This window comes from Rhea pennata, chromosome 7 (genome assembly GCF_028389875.1).
Source record: "Rhea pennata isolate bPtePen1 chromosome 7, bPtePen1.pri, whole genome shotgun sequence".
NCBI classification, from domain to species: domain Eukaryota; kingdom Metazoa; phylum Chordata; class Aves; order Rheiformes; family Rheidae; genus Rhea; species Rhea pennata.
This window is the reverse complement of record NC_084669.1, coordinates 36,080,962-36,097,761: the sequence shown is the minus strand read 5'-3', so window position 1 is coordinate 36,097,761 and position 16,800 is coordinate 36,080,962. Positions and strand designations below refer to the sequence as shown.

Genomic DNA, 16,800 nt, shown 5'->3' with positions numbered 1-16,800 from the left:
TTTCCTCTCTGTGGGAGAAGCAAGACACACAATACAACTGTCAAGAGTTTCTACATTTTCCATACTTTCCAGACACTTTTCATTATTATTTTCGCAGCAAGTGCCAAGAAGTAACACTAAGCGGTATAGCAGGCAGGCTGACAGGTAACAGGCAGCAGCGTCCCCGTCGCGCGGGAGGCAGACACCGAGGGGAGCACCTGCGGATCATCCCCCGGCCAAAAGTCCACGCAAAGGAACTGGATGGAGACTTTGGATGAACAAAGATTTTTCCACGCTGGAAATCTCTCGCTCGGCCCGGCCCCTGTGTGCCCAGGGCAAATGGCTCGGCTGTGAAGCTTTGACGCCCTCAAATTGCACCACCAAATGCCATTCTCGCCCTTTTGCTCAGGGTGCTCGCGGCTTGCGTGAACCAAACCGCTGAGCTAACGCTGAAAGGGAAATCCGAAGGCGAGCGGATCCTGCGCTACCCCGGCCTTTCCACGCCGAACGTGATCCGAGCGCAGCGCCGCCGGGAACGACCCGGCAATACCGCTGGGAGCAAACAAGGCCGCGGCGGCCACGGAGGCTAAAGCGCGGCCGGAGGAGCCGAGTAAACCCAGCGCTGCCGGCAGCTCTGGGGCCGTCAGGCTGCGCTCCACGAGCAGATCAAAGGCAGGAGCCGTACCAGCGGCTCGTGTTTGCTGTACGCCCCCTGTAAAATCGACGGCTAGGCGAAGGAGGGGCTCTGCGGTCCCGTGTAAACGCGCACACGCATCAGAGGGCTGCACGTCCTTGCGGGGACACAATCTTGGCTGCAATAACTCTCCCGGTAGGGACCGGCTGGGGACCGGCTTTCAAGTGCCAGGAGCATTAGTACGGCCCGGGAGAGGGCTAAGCGCTCAGAGGCGGTCACCGTTAACGAAAACGTCGTTTTGCACCGGTGGGAGAAGGGGGAAGGAAACCGTGCCCGGGACGGCGGGACGGGAGGAGGCGCCGCTGAACGAGCTGTCGCAAAGCTCTGGGGATTTTACAAAGTGAAATAATGCTTCAGCAAAGTGGACTTGGCATGTTCTGTCACGGTGATTAACGGGAAGGCTGAGCAGAGCTTCTAAAGAGGCTCAGCCTTCAATATAACAACAAGTAATTTAACGCGTATTAGAGAAGAGAGGCAGCGAGGGAGAGAGGGGATCCTTGCATCTCCCTCTCATCTGCTCCGGCCACCAGCAACTGGGTTGAATTAGACTCTCCCAGGCAGCTTTGCCCAGGGCCTCCTGGAGAGGTACTTACTGCACCGACAGCGGGGACTTTGCTGGGGACGCCGTGTGGCTTCCCAGCGAAAAATTAGTACGCAAACCTTCAGTACGGTGAAGGTCTCACCACAGCCGGTTTTGTTAGCTCGGTGCCCCGTTACAGCTAGACGAGAAGTGCACCGGGCTGTCCACGGCGCATCAAGCTTGCCCCCGTCCATCTACTGCCTCAGGGCAAGGGTCTGGGAAAGCCATTCCCGTCTGGCAGGAGACGTGGACAGCCCCGTAAACCGAGGGAACAGATGGGGCCTGTCCTCCCAGCGCTTCCTGAGGAGGGCATGACCTACAAGTTCAAAGCAAGAGTCTCTTAACAGGTTGTCCATCTGGACGAAGCTCGGCCGTGCTCTGCAGCTTGGCCACGCCAGTGCACGGTGGCGTTCTTGCAAGGCGATGGGGTTGCATGGGGCCTGGAAACTGCCCTTCGAGAAACCAAGGTGAACTGCAGCAAAGGCCCAGTAACGCTGCTGCAGGTTCCCCCGACATTCCTGGGGGAACTGGGGCTGCAGCATAGAAAAAGACCTGCTTGTCCCCAGACGGGCCAGGTCTAGCTGGTGGCAGACCCTAAAGAGCTCCACAAACAAGTCAGTACATGTTCAAAACAAAAACCTCGACAGCCACAAGTGCGAATCACACCTACGGAGGTTCCCCATCTCCCATTTTTCAGTTGTCTTTTTAGGCGTGAGATAGAGGCCACGCTTTTTAGGAGATGATGTAGATCTCCCCTTCATAAAGAGTCAACAAAGACGGAGCACAGGGTCGACGGAGCAGGGACGAAAGCTTGGCGAGCGATTCCCCGAAGCCCAACCAGCCGACAGACCCAGAGCTCCCGAACCACCCAGTTCCTCGGCCGCTGCATCCGCAGACCGAGGAACCTACGTTTGCCATTAACTTCTCCATGTCCTTTGTGCCCTGAGCCCAGTCCTACTTCGCCCGAGATGGAGGTGATGCTTGTGCTCATAGGCAGGCTGATGCCTGGCCCCAGTGATGGGCTACTCAGGAAGCCTCTCTCCTCGCTGGCTCCCTCCTTCTGAAAGACGCTGGAGGGCCCTAAGCGATTGTTATCGCTGTTTATCCAGCTGCGGAGCTCGTCGAGCAGCGGGGGACAGAGGAAGGGATGGAGCAAGCGCGTCGGGAATGGAGGAGTGGGAGGAAGCAGCCATCTCCTGCAAAGAGGAGACCTCTGGAGCACCTTTGGAAATGAGCGTTAAGAAAGCCAAGAATTCTTGCGGGGGTACCCGGGGTCCCGCCAGGCAAGCGGCGTCTGTAAACTGCCGCCATCTGCACTGTCCCTTCTCAGCTGCCTGGGTTTTTATGCAGAAAGAAGCCTTCCTTAAAGCAGCTCTCCCTTTCTGGCAGCCCAGCTGGATAAACGATCAGCCTTGCTCCGTGGGCTGGATTCGCCCGTCTTATCGCACAAAGAGAGGCGAGATGCGTGCAATGAACTGCACAGCCGTGTCGGAGCACCCACTGCTCACTCATCCTCTCCGATGGCACATTCAAACAGTGGCTCTGTTTAAAATAAAACTACAATGACTCCTTTTCCCTCACCCACGCAAAGAGACAAAAAGCCACCCTCCGAGCTGCAGCCCTTTTGGGCCCAGAAGAGGGAATACTTAGTTTTGTAAGTGGGTCGTATTTTTTTAATCTGGAAAGCCCCATGTCCCAGGATATCAAATCTGAAAAGCTTGACATTATTAAAGCGAGTCCCTTTGACCTGAGACCTCCTGCTGAGAGGAGAGATATCCCCCAGCTTCAGACACACAACTGCTCTCCACACTGATGGGATCATTGAAACCATCCCATCCATTTAAGGGCATTTCCCAACGTCTGGAAAAGTGGCCGTTTTAAAAGGCTCTCAAATGTTGTTGCAAGAGATTGCAAATGAGGGATTTTTTTTTCTGTTTTCTCTGTGGCATACATGAGAAGAGGAGGGTGGAGAGGGGACATAAAGATGTCGTTGCTGCTTCTTTGGGTCATCCTCACCACACACTGCAGCAGGAGGAGAGATGTAAACATGTAATCCATCCCTGTGAGGAAATCCAGCCATTTCACAGGCCCAGAAGGCAGCCTTAGCAAGTTAGAGAGATACAGTTACTTCCTGACATTCAGGACTATGTTAATTGATAACAAGATAGCTGTGGCAAGGCAATTAGTTATGAAATGCCGATTAAAATGTCAGCAGCCCAAGCATGACCTTACCCAGGGTGGCAGGAGCCCCTCACTGACGGCCCTGTAGAGGTTTCGATCAACGCTACCCCCGCCTCGAAGCAGACAGACCCAGAGTGGGGTCTGAAATGCTCCCAAGTGATTTGGGCATGTCAAGCCCAGATGGTGGGTTTGGTCTGTCTTAAAGTCAGGCCGTGCTACAGTTTTCACCCAACAGATCTGTGGTCCAGGTGCTGGTATCCTTTCAGAGACACCTTCCCTGCCTCTGTTGGGGGACAAATGAAACAGGGAGAAACGGAGGGAGCATTAACCCCGAGAGCTGGCAATGGAAACGGAAAAATGCCACGTGCCTGCCACGGGACGCTGGAAAATGCCTGCCACAATTCAATGTTCTTAGTGATGGGCTGTAGGAAAAATTAAAGACAATAGGAATCTTCACAGCAAGAAGAAAAAAGTTGTGAAAGAAGTCACTGCTTAGAGTACACCTTCCAGAAATTTTGCTTTAAGTGGTATCTGCATCAGCAGATAATCCGGGTCTGAAATGCTCTCCAGATGGCCCTAGCCCATGGCAGAGGCCAGCCTCATCAACCCCAAAACCAGCACTCTTTTGGCTACATCCTCAGCGTGACAAGAGGTTCTTCAAAGGATCACAAAAATGTTGGACAGCAAAGAGGCTATCAAGATTTCACTGCCAAAAAATGTGACTAATGCTAAGCCGAGGCACCAGGTTACACCAGTCACTCGAGCTCGCCTCCAAAATCAAACCCATGACATCACTGAGACTCAGCAGTTAATATCAGCAGCTGTTGAGGATAAAAGTCACTGCCCAGGCACTCTGATCATCCCTGCGTACCGCCAGCAGCAGCCCCAGAGGAGGGAGAGGTCTGAAACAACACCCAGAGGGAGCAAAGAGAGGAGAAGTCAATGGGAAGTCATTTCCGAAGGGAACAGCGAGTGGGAGCCTTACGGAAACTAAACCAATTGAAGCGATAATGGAGAAATTAAGAGAACTAAGCAGCAGTCACAAAAAAATAAAATAAAAGACTTGATAGTAGAATTAAGCCACAGGCACAAAATATGCCTCTTAGCATCCGCTTGTTCAAAGAAGTGTCTAGAAGGATGAAGAAACCAGCTTGAGCTTCCAGAGCCAGAAGAGCCCCAGCGAAGAAAATCTGAGCCGTCTGCATAACTGCAGTGGGACCATTAGGCAGATTAAAGTGGTTGAAACGAGGTTCGACAATAGACAAATAGAAATATTATGACAAATATTTGGGAGAGCCCTTATGAAAACAAAGGGCTTGAAAGGGCCAAGACCAGATGGCCCACACGGTGTTTGGCTGCAGCACGCTGCATTGTGGCCGCCCAGATTAACGCGGCATCTCCCGGCACGGCTCTTAGGAGGAACCGCTGGACGGCTGGTGCGTGGTAGAACAATGCTCGTTAGGAGGCAGCTTCCACGGGTCATCAAGTTCTTTCCAAACACCGAACAATCACGTTTGTCCCAGCCATGCTGAAGCACTTAGCATCACAGAAAGCAGAGAAAACAGGGCCGGGAAGGGCCCCGAGGAGTCAGCTAGCCCAGTGGATTTTAGCACTTAGTGGGTTTCAGGCCCCCGCAGGGGGTTCCAGTAACAGTGTGGACCCCTGGATAGTAAATTGAAACCTGATGACCGCAGGCTCGCTTTGCTCGGTCACCTTCTGCCAAAGAGCCGGCGTGCCCTCAGGCATGCGCAAACCACAAAGCCAAAAACCACTGTTCTTGACTATCCCCTTTCTCTTCCCCTCCCACCTCCCCTGAGCAAACCAAACAGAGATGAAAGGATTCCCAGGGAATGCGAGGGACATGAAATCTAGGAGGCAACATCTTCAAAGCAACGAGAAAAAAAATCTCTACCTAGCCCCTTCGGGCAATATTTCTCTAACCTGTTCTTTTCCTCTGGGATGGAGACCCCTTCCCCAAAGATCTAGTCCTGGGAATACCCCTGCCCTTATTCGTAAGGCCGTATTTGTTATCTTTCTTACAGGCTACCCAAAATTTCCCTTGTTGTTGTTGAGGCCGATGGATGACCTCTCTGATGCACAGCAGACTTGGAGAGACTTTTTTTTTCAACTTCTCTCCTCTTTCTGGTCACCTTTTATGTGTTTGAAGTCTGCTATCCTGTTCCCCACAGTCTTCTTTTGTGTTTAGACTAAACAAACTTAATTCTTCCAGTCTCTCATGGCGGAGGCCATGTTTTCTGGACCTCTGGTCATCTCCCTCGGTGGCCCATTTACCTCGTGAAGAGCAGGGCTCAAATCTGGACACGCTGCTCCTGCTGAGGCCTTTCCTTGGGGAGCAGAAGGGGAACTACCAATGCAGCCAAAAGTGTTACGCTACTGGTCTCGTTGAGCCAGTTCACCTTACATGTTGTGTCCCAGACGCGCTGCCTTTCTCCGGAGGCAGATCATCGGGTGTACCTGCGGGTAGTTATTTCTTCTTCCTTGTATTACTCTGCATTTCTCCTTATTAGATGGCATTCTGTTTTTTTTCTCCTTTTAACTACACTTCCTCTGAGTTCTGCTTATCCTCTCTGAGTCTGAACATACATATTTCTCTGCTATGCATGCCACCAATAAAAACACCAAATAATCTGTTCTGCCTTAGACATCAATCCACTCTTTCCCAACCACAGAAAACTGCCTTTTAGAAGCTACATTTCCTATCAGTTTTGCACCTCTCTTGTAATAATATTGTCCAGCACATTTCACTCACCTGCTTATGAGGTTGCCACATGAATCAACAGCATAAGCCTTGTAAAAGCCAGAAAAACGTGGTATCTATTTACCTCCCCCACAGGCTCTTAAACACAGCAGGAAACTGAGTTTCTCCTTGCTGCTACCTCTGCCTTGCCCTTGTCTTCTGGAGGGTCATTCGTCCTTGTCCTCCATAAGCCCCCTCCGAGATTTCTTGCAGCACTTCTCTAAGAAATTGCGTTTCTTGCTTTTTTTGAAGCCTGCCTCAGAGGCCTGGACGTTCCCACGAGCACCTTGCAATCCAAGGACACGCACGCTGATGCAACAGAGCCATCACACCAGCAAAACCCTACCCTTGGACTGCCCCTCCTTGACAGTCCCTCGTCAGCCCACGCTTCACATCCACTGACACATACGCTGCCACCCCAGGAGTACGGAAGATGACATCTGGAAACTCTGGAGTTTCAAACACACTTTGGAAACAGTGACTGGTTACTCAGAAGAAGTCTGAAATGCCTCCACCGAGGAGCTGAATGCTTCCTCAGCTCTCGGCCAGGCCCTGCACAAGTCGTATTCCCCAAAGAGCTCCAGAATTAGGCAGGAACCACAGGGAAGAACTGGCCAAAATAAATCATGGCTGGGGAAAGCAAAAATAAAATCCACTGCACTTTTACTTCCTGCTGAAAATTACAATCTCTCTCATAATGTGGTTGTCTGGGAACAGTAGAAAGTTGGAATTTACTCTAGCTAATAATTATTTAAGTAAATTCTCTGATCACCCACTTAAAATGCAGATGATACACTCCACTCTCTTGCCAAATTGCATAGATTCATTTTGCTCTCCTATGTCATTTTTGAAATTGCCGGTTGATTTTAAAATTTAGGGCACTAAATGTTGCTTTCTTTCCTAACTCTCGTTACGTCTTCCCTCCCTTTCATCTGCTTACTGTTTTCTTGCGCCTTCCTCTTCCCAAAATACTTCACAACTTTTATAACAGTAAATTCTACCACCTAACTCGGGAGGAACAAAAGACCATTGTGTACAACCTATCTTTTAATAGACTCCTTCCTCAAATGCTTCACGGACTGCCAATGCTGTCTTCCAGGCCCCGTCTCACACCCTTTTGAATTATGAAAAGGTTTGGGAGGGTCTTTCCTTTAACCGGGACGTTTTTTCCACCCGAGATGATTGATAGCTCCCAGTTACCACTAATTGCCCTATCAGCAGTTGGACGCAAGCCTAGCCTCAGCTCTGTTCCTCCGGACGCCAGCAACGCATCCCGGTTACTCGTTATCCTCCTCTTCAAGGATGGAACAAACTGACTAATTAGAGCAACCATAAAAGTCTTCCTTCGGGCTCTTCCCTGATGGTCTGCCTTGTTTCCAAAGAGCACATGTGGAGGGGAGCAGGCCTGAAACTATTCCTTCCCAAAGCCAGAAGGCGACGGAGCTTCTTAGCATCGGCGGGTTTGCACAGCGTGTTTCGTTACGGAGGAAGGGGACAGCGTTAATTCACTCACCCAAAGCTGGCCGGTGCTTCGTTAGCCCACCTCAGGCTTGGAGGTGCTTTGCCTAGCTTGGGCCACCCCTGGATGAGACCCTGTCCCAAGGGAGCCGGGCTGGAGTAGCAGGCGCTATGGGGCAACTCACGGTGACGGAGCGGGACAAAAGGAGTCATGGCTTTCCTCGCCGGAAAGCAAATCCCCTCCCTAACACCTCCAGTGCCCAAACCGGAGAGAGCGATGGGACTGGGAAGGCGCAAGCATCCAGCTTTGCCCCCAGAAGCTGCGGACGCTGCCTTGAACCCGTACTCTCCCACCTCCTTCTCACCCTGCCAAAGGTGACTCCACGGGTAGGGTAGATAAACTCTGCGGCAGGTCTGGGGACTTGCCAGTCATCCTGCCGCAGCTGGCGGCTGGGCATGCTTGCCGGGACCTCAGCCTCCTCGGAGGCCAAAAGGTTTTTTTTACTGCACGTATTTCATAGAGACTGCTATTTTTAAAGGTAGCAAGAGATCCCTCGATGATCTCAAGAAAAAAAAAGAGAGCAGTAAGGATGGAAAAGAAACACTTTTTTTTCCCCTGGAGCAGACAAAAAATAACTTGGAGGAAAACCAACTAAATTTAGAAGGTAGTTACTCTGCAGCTCTTCCTCCCAGCCGAAAGGAAAGGCCCTAAGGAGCGGGGAAAGGGCATTATTTTTAGAGAGGAACCTCCCCCAAAGGACCGGGGTGGGCAGCGAGCTCGCCGCAGCCACCGTGGCCCCGCACCGCCGGCGGCACTCGCGAGCCCGGCCGGCCCCTCGCGCGCGGCACTGCCGGGGACGTAGCGTTCGGGATGCAACGCGCGGCTCCACCAAGGCCAGCGGGAGCCGCGCGAACGCCGACCGCGGGCGAGAGCGCAGCCCCGGGACGGAAAGGCCCACAGCCGGCCCGGAGCGCGCCCGCCCGCGTGCTCAGAGAAAGAGGGTTAACGGCCACGCAAACCGCTTGCTTGCTGGGTTTCTTCTTTTCCCCCCCGAACTGTTCATCCCCCTCTGCGGAGAAGGGCTTGCAGAATCCGTGGAATTCATTGTGTGGTTTGCATCTTCAAAACAAATGCAACAACAGTATGCCTAAACCAAACAAACCCCAACCCAAAATACGGCCAGGAGGCCAGGGCGCATGAGCAGCCTTCGAGGCTGGAGTGTGTGTATACTCCGGAGGGCCAAAAAAAAGAAAAAATGCGGGTTGGGGAGCACATTTAAATTGCAGGGAATAATAGAATTCCCAGGGAGATTTCTTACAAAGCAGGGAGGGAGGGGGGAAAAAAGAGAGAAGTATTGAAGCAACGATTATGCTGCAAGTTTGGTTCCAGATGTGCGTGCCGGGCAGATGCTCCCTAATCACATTTTTGGATGCCGCAACTCCGGCTTTCCGGCGGCGCCTGTGCGGGACGCCCAGCCGCGGGACAGGTGAGCAGCGGGGCCGCGGCGGGCGCCACCGCCACCTGCTTCGGTGATGGATTCGGGGGGAAAAGCCAACGCGGAAAGCTTGCAGCTTTGGGGGGGAATGGCCGCTTGCGGCCAACGTCCTCTTCTCCGCTTCCTGCTTAGAAAAAGAAGCATCTCCCCAAATTGTCCTCCCCGCCTCCCGGGGTGCTACGAGCACGACGGCAGCTCGACGCCCTCCGGCTGCCTCCAGCGCCGGGAGCACCCAGAGCCAGCACCGTCCTCCCCCCCGCGCTGGAAAAGGCCTGGGAAAGCCCTCGGGCCTCCTCCGGAGCGCCCGCTCCGGTGCCTCCGGCGCCGCGGGCTCCTGCCCTGCCGGGGGGAAGCGGGGACCAGTGCAAGCTGTGCGGGGGCAGAGGGAAGGTCTACAGTGATTTTTCTTTTTTTAAAAAAAAAGAATATAGAAAACTGGAGCGGGGAGCCAGCGGAGTGAAACGTGACCCCCATGGGCACCGCAGAAGTAGGGGCCGAGCGGAGGAAGATGGGAGAGGTCTGATAAAGAGGGTCCCGGCGTACAAAACGGGGGGGGCACCCGGGGTGTCCCCGCGGCGGCCATCTCGGGAGGGGGCCGCCCGCGAGAGGGTCCTCCGTGCGCCGGCGGGCCGGCCTCCCGCGCCGTGCCGTGCCGTGCCGCGCCGCGCCGCGCGCACCCAGCCCCACCACGCGCCGGCCCGAGGAGCGTCGCCCAGCCCCGGCGAAGGAAGCGGAGATTTCCTTATCGCTCGCTATAAATACAGCTGCGCCGTTTTCCTGCCCGCGTTATTCCTGCCGCCCTTATCAGGAGCGCTCGGCCGCGCGCTTAGCCTCCTTGCTCCCCCATTCCCAGCCTTTTCTAACCGTCCCCGCTGGCAAACGAGGCCCCCGGTGACCCGGAGCCTTCCCACAGTGACGAGCGACCCTGCCGGGGACCTCGACATCCGCAGGGAACAGGTCAGCGAATGAACTTGCCTTCCTCTTCCCCTTCCCGGCCAGGCGGAGAGCCGGCGCGGGAGCAGGGATGTGCTCAAATGTCACTTCTGATAAACATTTATTTCTGGTGAGCAGCGCTGCGTGCGCTTGTTTATCGGCGGTGGAGGCGGCCGGTGAGCAGCAAGGGGCATGCGCCAAGTCTTGCAACATCTGGGCTGTTCTCAGCGCTCCCGAATACCTCCGGCTCCCGCAAGGGTGGCTTCGTCTGGTCCTCAGGCACGTCAGGCACGAGGCAAAAAAACGCCTTGGGCGAAACGGTTCCCAAGGTGGCCAGCTGGATGGCAGACCATGCTGAAACAGCACCACGGCGCGTTCAAGCGGCCTGAGCGGATCAGCCTGAGGAGCAACGGGAAACACCCGTGGCAATGGGGCTGAGCTGAAGCAACGTCTAGCTGCAAGCGGCTTCCTCTCTGCACGGCCCGAAGCCCATCAAGACTTCACCTGCCATAGCGTCCACTTTGGACCATCACTTCATTGCCCTCGGTGGACTAGCTCATAGAGGTGGCAGGAAATTTGGTAAATGGCTTCTGTAGCCACAGAATATTTGCTGAAGACAGGCAGGTTTGACGTGCAGCGAGGAAGCTCGAGCCTCACCTCCATGAGATGTTTGTTGTTCTCCTGGATCAGAGCTGCCCTTCAGAAATACCATGAGCTCAACCGAACGAGAGGGCACCAGCGTCCTTTGGGACACCCAGCACTGGCTACTCCAATGGCTTCACAAGGGATGGGAGTATCCACAGGCAAGTATCATGATCCTGATGTAGAAATGCTCAGGTGATTCATCTATCACATACATGATGCTGTAGGTCATGCTCCAACAGCTTTAAAAATCAGCAAATCTCCGTTTTCCCCTGCTCTGCGTTCAAGTTCTAAGTTTCCTTCTCCAAGCTGGCACAGAAACACCAGGAGGATATTCATTCCTGTGTTTTTTTTGGCATTTGTATGTCAAGTATAGGCAGGAACTTGAAAACTGAGCAGTGCTATGATTTGTGTTCCAGTTGAAGGGAAAATGTTTAAAAAAATGTTTAAAAAGAAAGAGTTGAATTCAGTTTTGATCTCATCTTTGGGGGAAAGTTACTTAGATGACACTTCATTTGTGCTGTCCTTTTAATTTAAAGCTTAATGGTTCCTACTGTTCCTTTGCAGGACTAAAAAAAAGTCCAACAGCCCTGGTCTGTGCTAGGCAAATCAGACGTTATTCAATGTTCTGCAAGTCCGCATCCTGGGTTTTAGTTCTTTCACATACCTGTGGGGCTCTACCTCTTGCTTTCACATGCTACTATCTTACCAACCCATTGGAGTGTAAAAAAAAAAAACCTGTCTCCTCTCTCTTTACCTCGGTCTGATTATGCAGGGCGTGGGAAAATATTACCCATAGCAAGGACAGGCCCCTTGGTCATTTCATCCACTGCTGTTCTGCTGTTGACCATACTTAATTACTCTCTCATACATACATCATCAGGTCCAGCTGCAGCCCTTACGTTGGACTCCAAGAGAACACAGAGTCAAGAGAAAAGCCACGGAAAAGGGAAACGTCACTTTTAGATGCTCATCCACACACACCTTTCCCTGCCTCTTCCTTTTCCAGCCTCAACTACTCAGTTTGGATAGACGCGCTCAAACTCTCTCAAAACTTCAGCAACTTTGGGTGTGAGGGGCGGCCAGCACTTTGCTATTTCTTTTACACAGTCAAACGCATCAGAAGACAATGAGGAAGGCTGCATGACTCACAGTCATGGAATGAAATACCATTCGCAAATGTTTTTTCCATAGTAGTTTGTCACTTATTGTATTGAAAACCACTTCAGAAGATGTGTCTCAAAGAGCCTTTTGATATTAGCATGATTAAAAACATAATGCAATTAAGCAATCCCATAACATTTCTCTGTTATATGAGTAGGACCTTGAGTGACCACTTCATTCAACCGCCCCCCCCGACATGTACGGCCGCTTCTAACGCAAGGCTGCTTCCCTGCAAGATACCTCAGACAGTTGTATGGCACCAAGGAATTCGAATCTCCTTGCCCCAGAGTCACACAAATAGATGGCAAGAGGACAACTTTTGACTTGCGATTCATCTCACCAAATGAGATGATTCGCCATCTCTGGTGCTGAGTCAAGCCAAGCTGCCTAAAACCCTTCCCTGATCAGCCCAGAAAGTTCAGCACCTCCTGAGAGGCATTCTGCCCATCTCAAGGTTGATGCACAAGGTAAATGGAGGATCTGCTCTTTGGACGTCTCTCTCATGCATGCCTTGACCATCCAGGGTGACTATCTGGACATCTACCGGTTTTCCTGTAGTTTCTGTCATATGCAGTACTGGTATTTATATACGCACCCAACTGGTTACAACATGCCAAATTAATTTCCTGTACCTCAAGCGCACCATGGAAAGCATAGATTTGCATTCATGAACCACTGAGCACTAAAACCTTTCAACAAGAGACAGATTAAAAAAAGAAGAACCCACAAGGTGCCAGCCGTCTCGGATCCCTACCTGCTGGGCAGTTGCATCGCTGGTGCACGTCTCGGACCTCTCGATGTCTCGGCAAGTGGAACTTCAGTTTCTGTCAAGGGAGGAAGGAGACCAAAAGGATTCATTAGAGCTGTTGAAACCAAAGCCCTAAACTCTCAGGGAAGCGGGCTGGGGGGGAGACTGCCCAAGGAGAGGTGGGGAAGGCAGAGACGACCAGTTTGGGAACAAAGAGCGGCACTGGAGTTCATAGTCTTTAACCAGAAACGCAGGGGCTGCTTGATTGGAAGCAGGCTGCGGGAGTTTCGAAATGGCCTCCAAATGTGGTCCCTCGCACGGGCGTTACAAAATCCGGAGCCTGCGGCAGCGAACAACATGGTGGCCGTGTCCTCATGAGAAAGCCGCTTTTCTCAGAAGACCCACGTGGCAAATGAAAAATTGAGACCTGGAGCAGGTACACCGAAGTCTATGAAGAGCTTCTGCAAGGTGCAATCACATGAAAACATCCATTTCCAACCAAGCGGTTGGAAAAAACCAACCTCTAATGCTGCCTGCACCCTGCCGCTGGGTGCACCCACTCCCCGGCTCCAGCTCCAGCCGGCGGGGAAAGAGCCCAGCCAAGGCCACAGTTCTTGGCAACGTGATTAAAATTGACCCATGTCCTGCACAAAATGTGTTTTGGGGATGGCATCCACACCAGCCCTAATAGGCATTATTAAAAACCAGCGATTTAGTGAAGAAAATGCAAATCAATCCAAAAAAGTTATTCATTAATGCCTGTGAACCTCACCGGGTTAATGATTGGAGATGCTGCTGATTCGAGAAGACCTCTCAGCAGAGGCTGAGCTGCTGGGGTGTGGTGCTAAGGGGATGCTCCCCATTCCCAAAACACAGCTAAATTTAAGCCCCAACTACGCACCCCAGCTGCACCTTCTTCTTGTGCAACCTATCTCATAGGGCCGGCGCTTTGAAAGAAACGGTCTCACGTTAGGCTCAGCAGAAGCCCACGCTCAGACGTGCATAGAAGCGCCTTGCTTGTCACAAGCGACAATTTTCACAATATTTGTAATCAAATATTTTTGTCCAAAAAAATGACATTTCCCTGCCATTGCATCTTCCTGCAAGAACACGTCCATTTGAGGGGAATTTGTCTTGGAGAGAGAAACCAGCCTGTTTCTGCCTGGGACGGAGGCGGGCAGTGCCGACTGGAACCCCCCCCCGTTTCCCATTTCGGCGCAACTGACTGGTTGTCTTACTGCGAGTCCAAGCCAAAACGGGTCGTTGTGGCTGGCCAGAATCGGAACAGAGCCGGAGCGTTTTTGTCGCGCGGCAGACCGAGATGTTTGGGTGCTGATTCGCTTTGGCAGCGGGGCAGCGAGGGGGGGGGGGAGGGCGACGCCTCCGGCCCCAGCCACCGCAGTGTGTCCTCCAGCGCACAGGAGCTCAGCAAACCCATCGGTTTAGAGGATGGCTGATTTTCCCACCACGATTTGGCAGTACCGAGTCGGCGCCGCGTTTCCCGCGCTCCCGGCTAACTCGCCGCTTGCGGGGCGCCGTGGGGCCGGCTCTGTCGGGGGCGGGAGCGGGAGCCAGACCTCCTCCGGGTAGGAAAGCACCGTGGCTCAGGCCCCGAGACCTTTCAAGTGCCCGTGTGTCTTGGACTGGCTTGTGAGAGGGGGCTTCTCCAAAGGGGGCAGGTTAAGAGCCCCTTAGCAGACGCGGTCATTTGCAGTCACCCGGGGAGGCGAAATCGTTTCCCACCGCTATCTCCGACTGCTAAAAGCAACATGTCTCGAATAGATCATCTATTACAGCCATCAGGAGGATTTCAAGGGCTGGTGGTTTTGTTCACGCTAATTGTTTTATCTCCGACTTCACTGGTTTTTCTCAAAAGCCCAGCTCCCGGCACGGCGGGATGACGGGGCAGAGGGCAGGAGCAAGCGGTGGGCAAAAGGCTGGGCTGTGACACCGTCCGGGTTCGAGGACGGCACGCCGACGAGAGGAAACGTGGCTCACCCGCCCGGCAGAGCGCTCCCGGCAAGAGGTTTTAACGGGAGCGAGGGAAGCGCAGCGCCGGCCCCCACTCCTCTCCCCCCCGGACTCGCTCCCTCTGCTCGTCCCCAGGTCCCGCTGGAAGGGGGGCACCTCGCAGCGAGCTCGGCCTCGGGGCCGGGGAGCTTCGTGAAACGGGGCGCGCGGGGAAATCCCGCGAGCCCGGGACAAGCCGGACCGCGTAGCCGGGAACTCGGCAGGGAAATCGTTGAGGGCATCAGCCGGCGCGCGGCCCGCACTGCCCCCAGCACGGGAGCTGGTGCAAACCTTCCCCCGCGGGAATGGGGAATTTCAACCTGGCAGCACCACCGGCGCAAAAGTACCTTTTTATATTAAAAAAAAAAAAAAAAAGGAAAATGGGGGAAAAAGAGCCAGGCGTGCACACGCGCGTAAGATCTACCGCACGGCGTAAACGAAAGGACACAGACCTCGTCGAGCAGTTGGTCAACTCTTCCCAAAATAGCCGTCTCCATCTGGTCTGCCGAGAGCCAGGCGGGGAGCCGCGCGGGTCCGGCCGCCTCCAGATGCAACACGCGGGACTGCAGGTCGGACGTCCGAAAGTAGAGCAGGAGGCTGAGCGCCAGCGAGAGCAGCGACACGCCGGGGAGCCCCGAGCCCAGCAGCAGAGGCAGCCGGCAGCATCGCTCCCCGGCGGCGGTCCGGGGGGGCGCCGTGCACCCCCCGGCGAGAGCCGCCTCGCCAACGCCTTCCCAGCTCTTCTCCTCCAACATGCCCTCCCTGCCCCGAGGAGCAATAAATAAATAAATAGAATAAATAAAGCCTTAATCCCACTCCAAGAAGAGCAATCCGGATGGCATGAGGGGAAAAAAAAAAGAAAGAAAGAAAAAGAAATAGAGTGTCCAAGGGGATCCCGGTGCCGGCAAATAATTGCAAGAAGAGCAAAGCTGGATGGGGGGAGTTCTCTTTAAAATATATATATGTATGAGAAAGAGAGGTGCAGGCAAAAGGATCTCCCCCCCAAAAAAAGTCCGATCAGGCTTTTTTCCCCTCGCGGGCAGGTTTTTCTGCTTCCTTCCAAGCTGCCAGCTCGGGCGGCGGGGCAGGGCGGGCGGCGGCCCCCCCGGGCAGGCGGCGGCTCCGCGGGGCTGCGGCGGCCCTGGACCATGCCCCCCGGCACCGCGGGGCTCGCTGCCTCCCTGCCCGCGCCGCCGGGCCCCGCTTATGTACGCGCCGCGCCGCGGTGGGCTGGGACGGGCCGGGCTGGACGGGGCGGCGCGACGCGCACCCCCGGCCCCAAACGCCGCTCGCCGGCCAGCCCTTCCCTTTGAAGCGGCTCTCGCCGAGGTTATTTATAGCGGCAGGAAAGGGGCCGTAAAACAGCGGAGGCTGCGCGAAAGCCCGGCGGCGGCGGACGGGGCACCCCGCGGCCCCCGCCGGGCACCGCTCCGGCCGCGGGGCGCCAAGCGGCCGCCGCCCCCCCGGCGAGCCCCTGCCCGCGCCCCGGCCCCCCCCCCCCGCCCCGCCGCCCGCGCAGCCCCTCGCGGGTTTCGGGGGCACGCCTCGGCTCAGCCCCCCGTTAAGCCACGTCCTTCCCGGGGGCGGTCTGGAAGGCCGAGCCGAGCGCCCCGAAGGGAGCGGGCGCCGCGCTCCCCCGCGACGCCCCGGCGCGGGTCCCCTCCCGGGGCCGGCCGGCGAGCAGCCCCGGCGCCCGCCCCGCGCGCCTCACGTGCGCCTTTGCTGTTTTCGTTTCCCCTCTCGGGAGACGCGGGGGTCTTGGTTTGCTCCAACGAGCCATTAAGCAGCAGCCGACATCTCCAGCTATTGTAAATATATTAACTCGAGGCCTTTCGTTGCATTTATTAGACTGGAGAACAACATCTGGAAACAGATGTTTTCCGAGACAGAGCAGAGGAGGGAGGGAGAAGAAAAAACAGGGAAAAAAAAAAAGAGGAGGAGAACACGCACAAGTGGAGGGTCGCGGGTCTGCGGAGCGGGGTCCCCTCGCAAAGCGCCAGCGAGCCCGTGCACCGAGGAGCAGCCCGCTCGGTGCCGTGGGCTCGCTCCTCCCGGGCAGGGCAGTCCCGAGGGAGGCGAACCCTCGGAGGGGCTCCCGCGGGGGTCCGAGGGGCGCCCTGACCCTTCCCTTCCGCTCGCCTTGGGGCGACGAGCCGT

General features: G+C 54.8%; 1 protein-coding gene across 1 annotated transcript in view; it reads right to left on the bottom strand.

Annotated features, from left to right (window-relative positions):
* The window catches only part of COL13A1 (collagen type XIII alpha 1 chain), a 60,324-nt gene extending 44,676 nt beyond the window's left edge, over positions 1 to 15,648 (bottom strand). Inside the window, exons 1-2 of the mRNA XM_062579777.1 lie at positions 15,096 to 15,648; positions 12,640 to 12,709 (exon numbers count right to left, since the gene is read on the bottom strand). Of these exons, the coding sequence (XP_062435761.1) occupies positions 12,640 to 12,709; positions 15,096 to 15,398 (373 nt within the window). The 5' untranslated portion in view covers positions 15,399 to 15,648. The remainder of the gene's footprint in view (positions 1 to 12,639; positions 12,710 to 15,095) is intronic.
* Between the last annotated feature and the right edge of the window lie 1,152 nt (positions 15,649 to 16,800).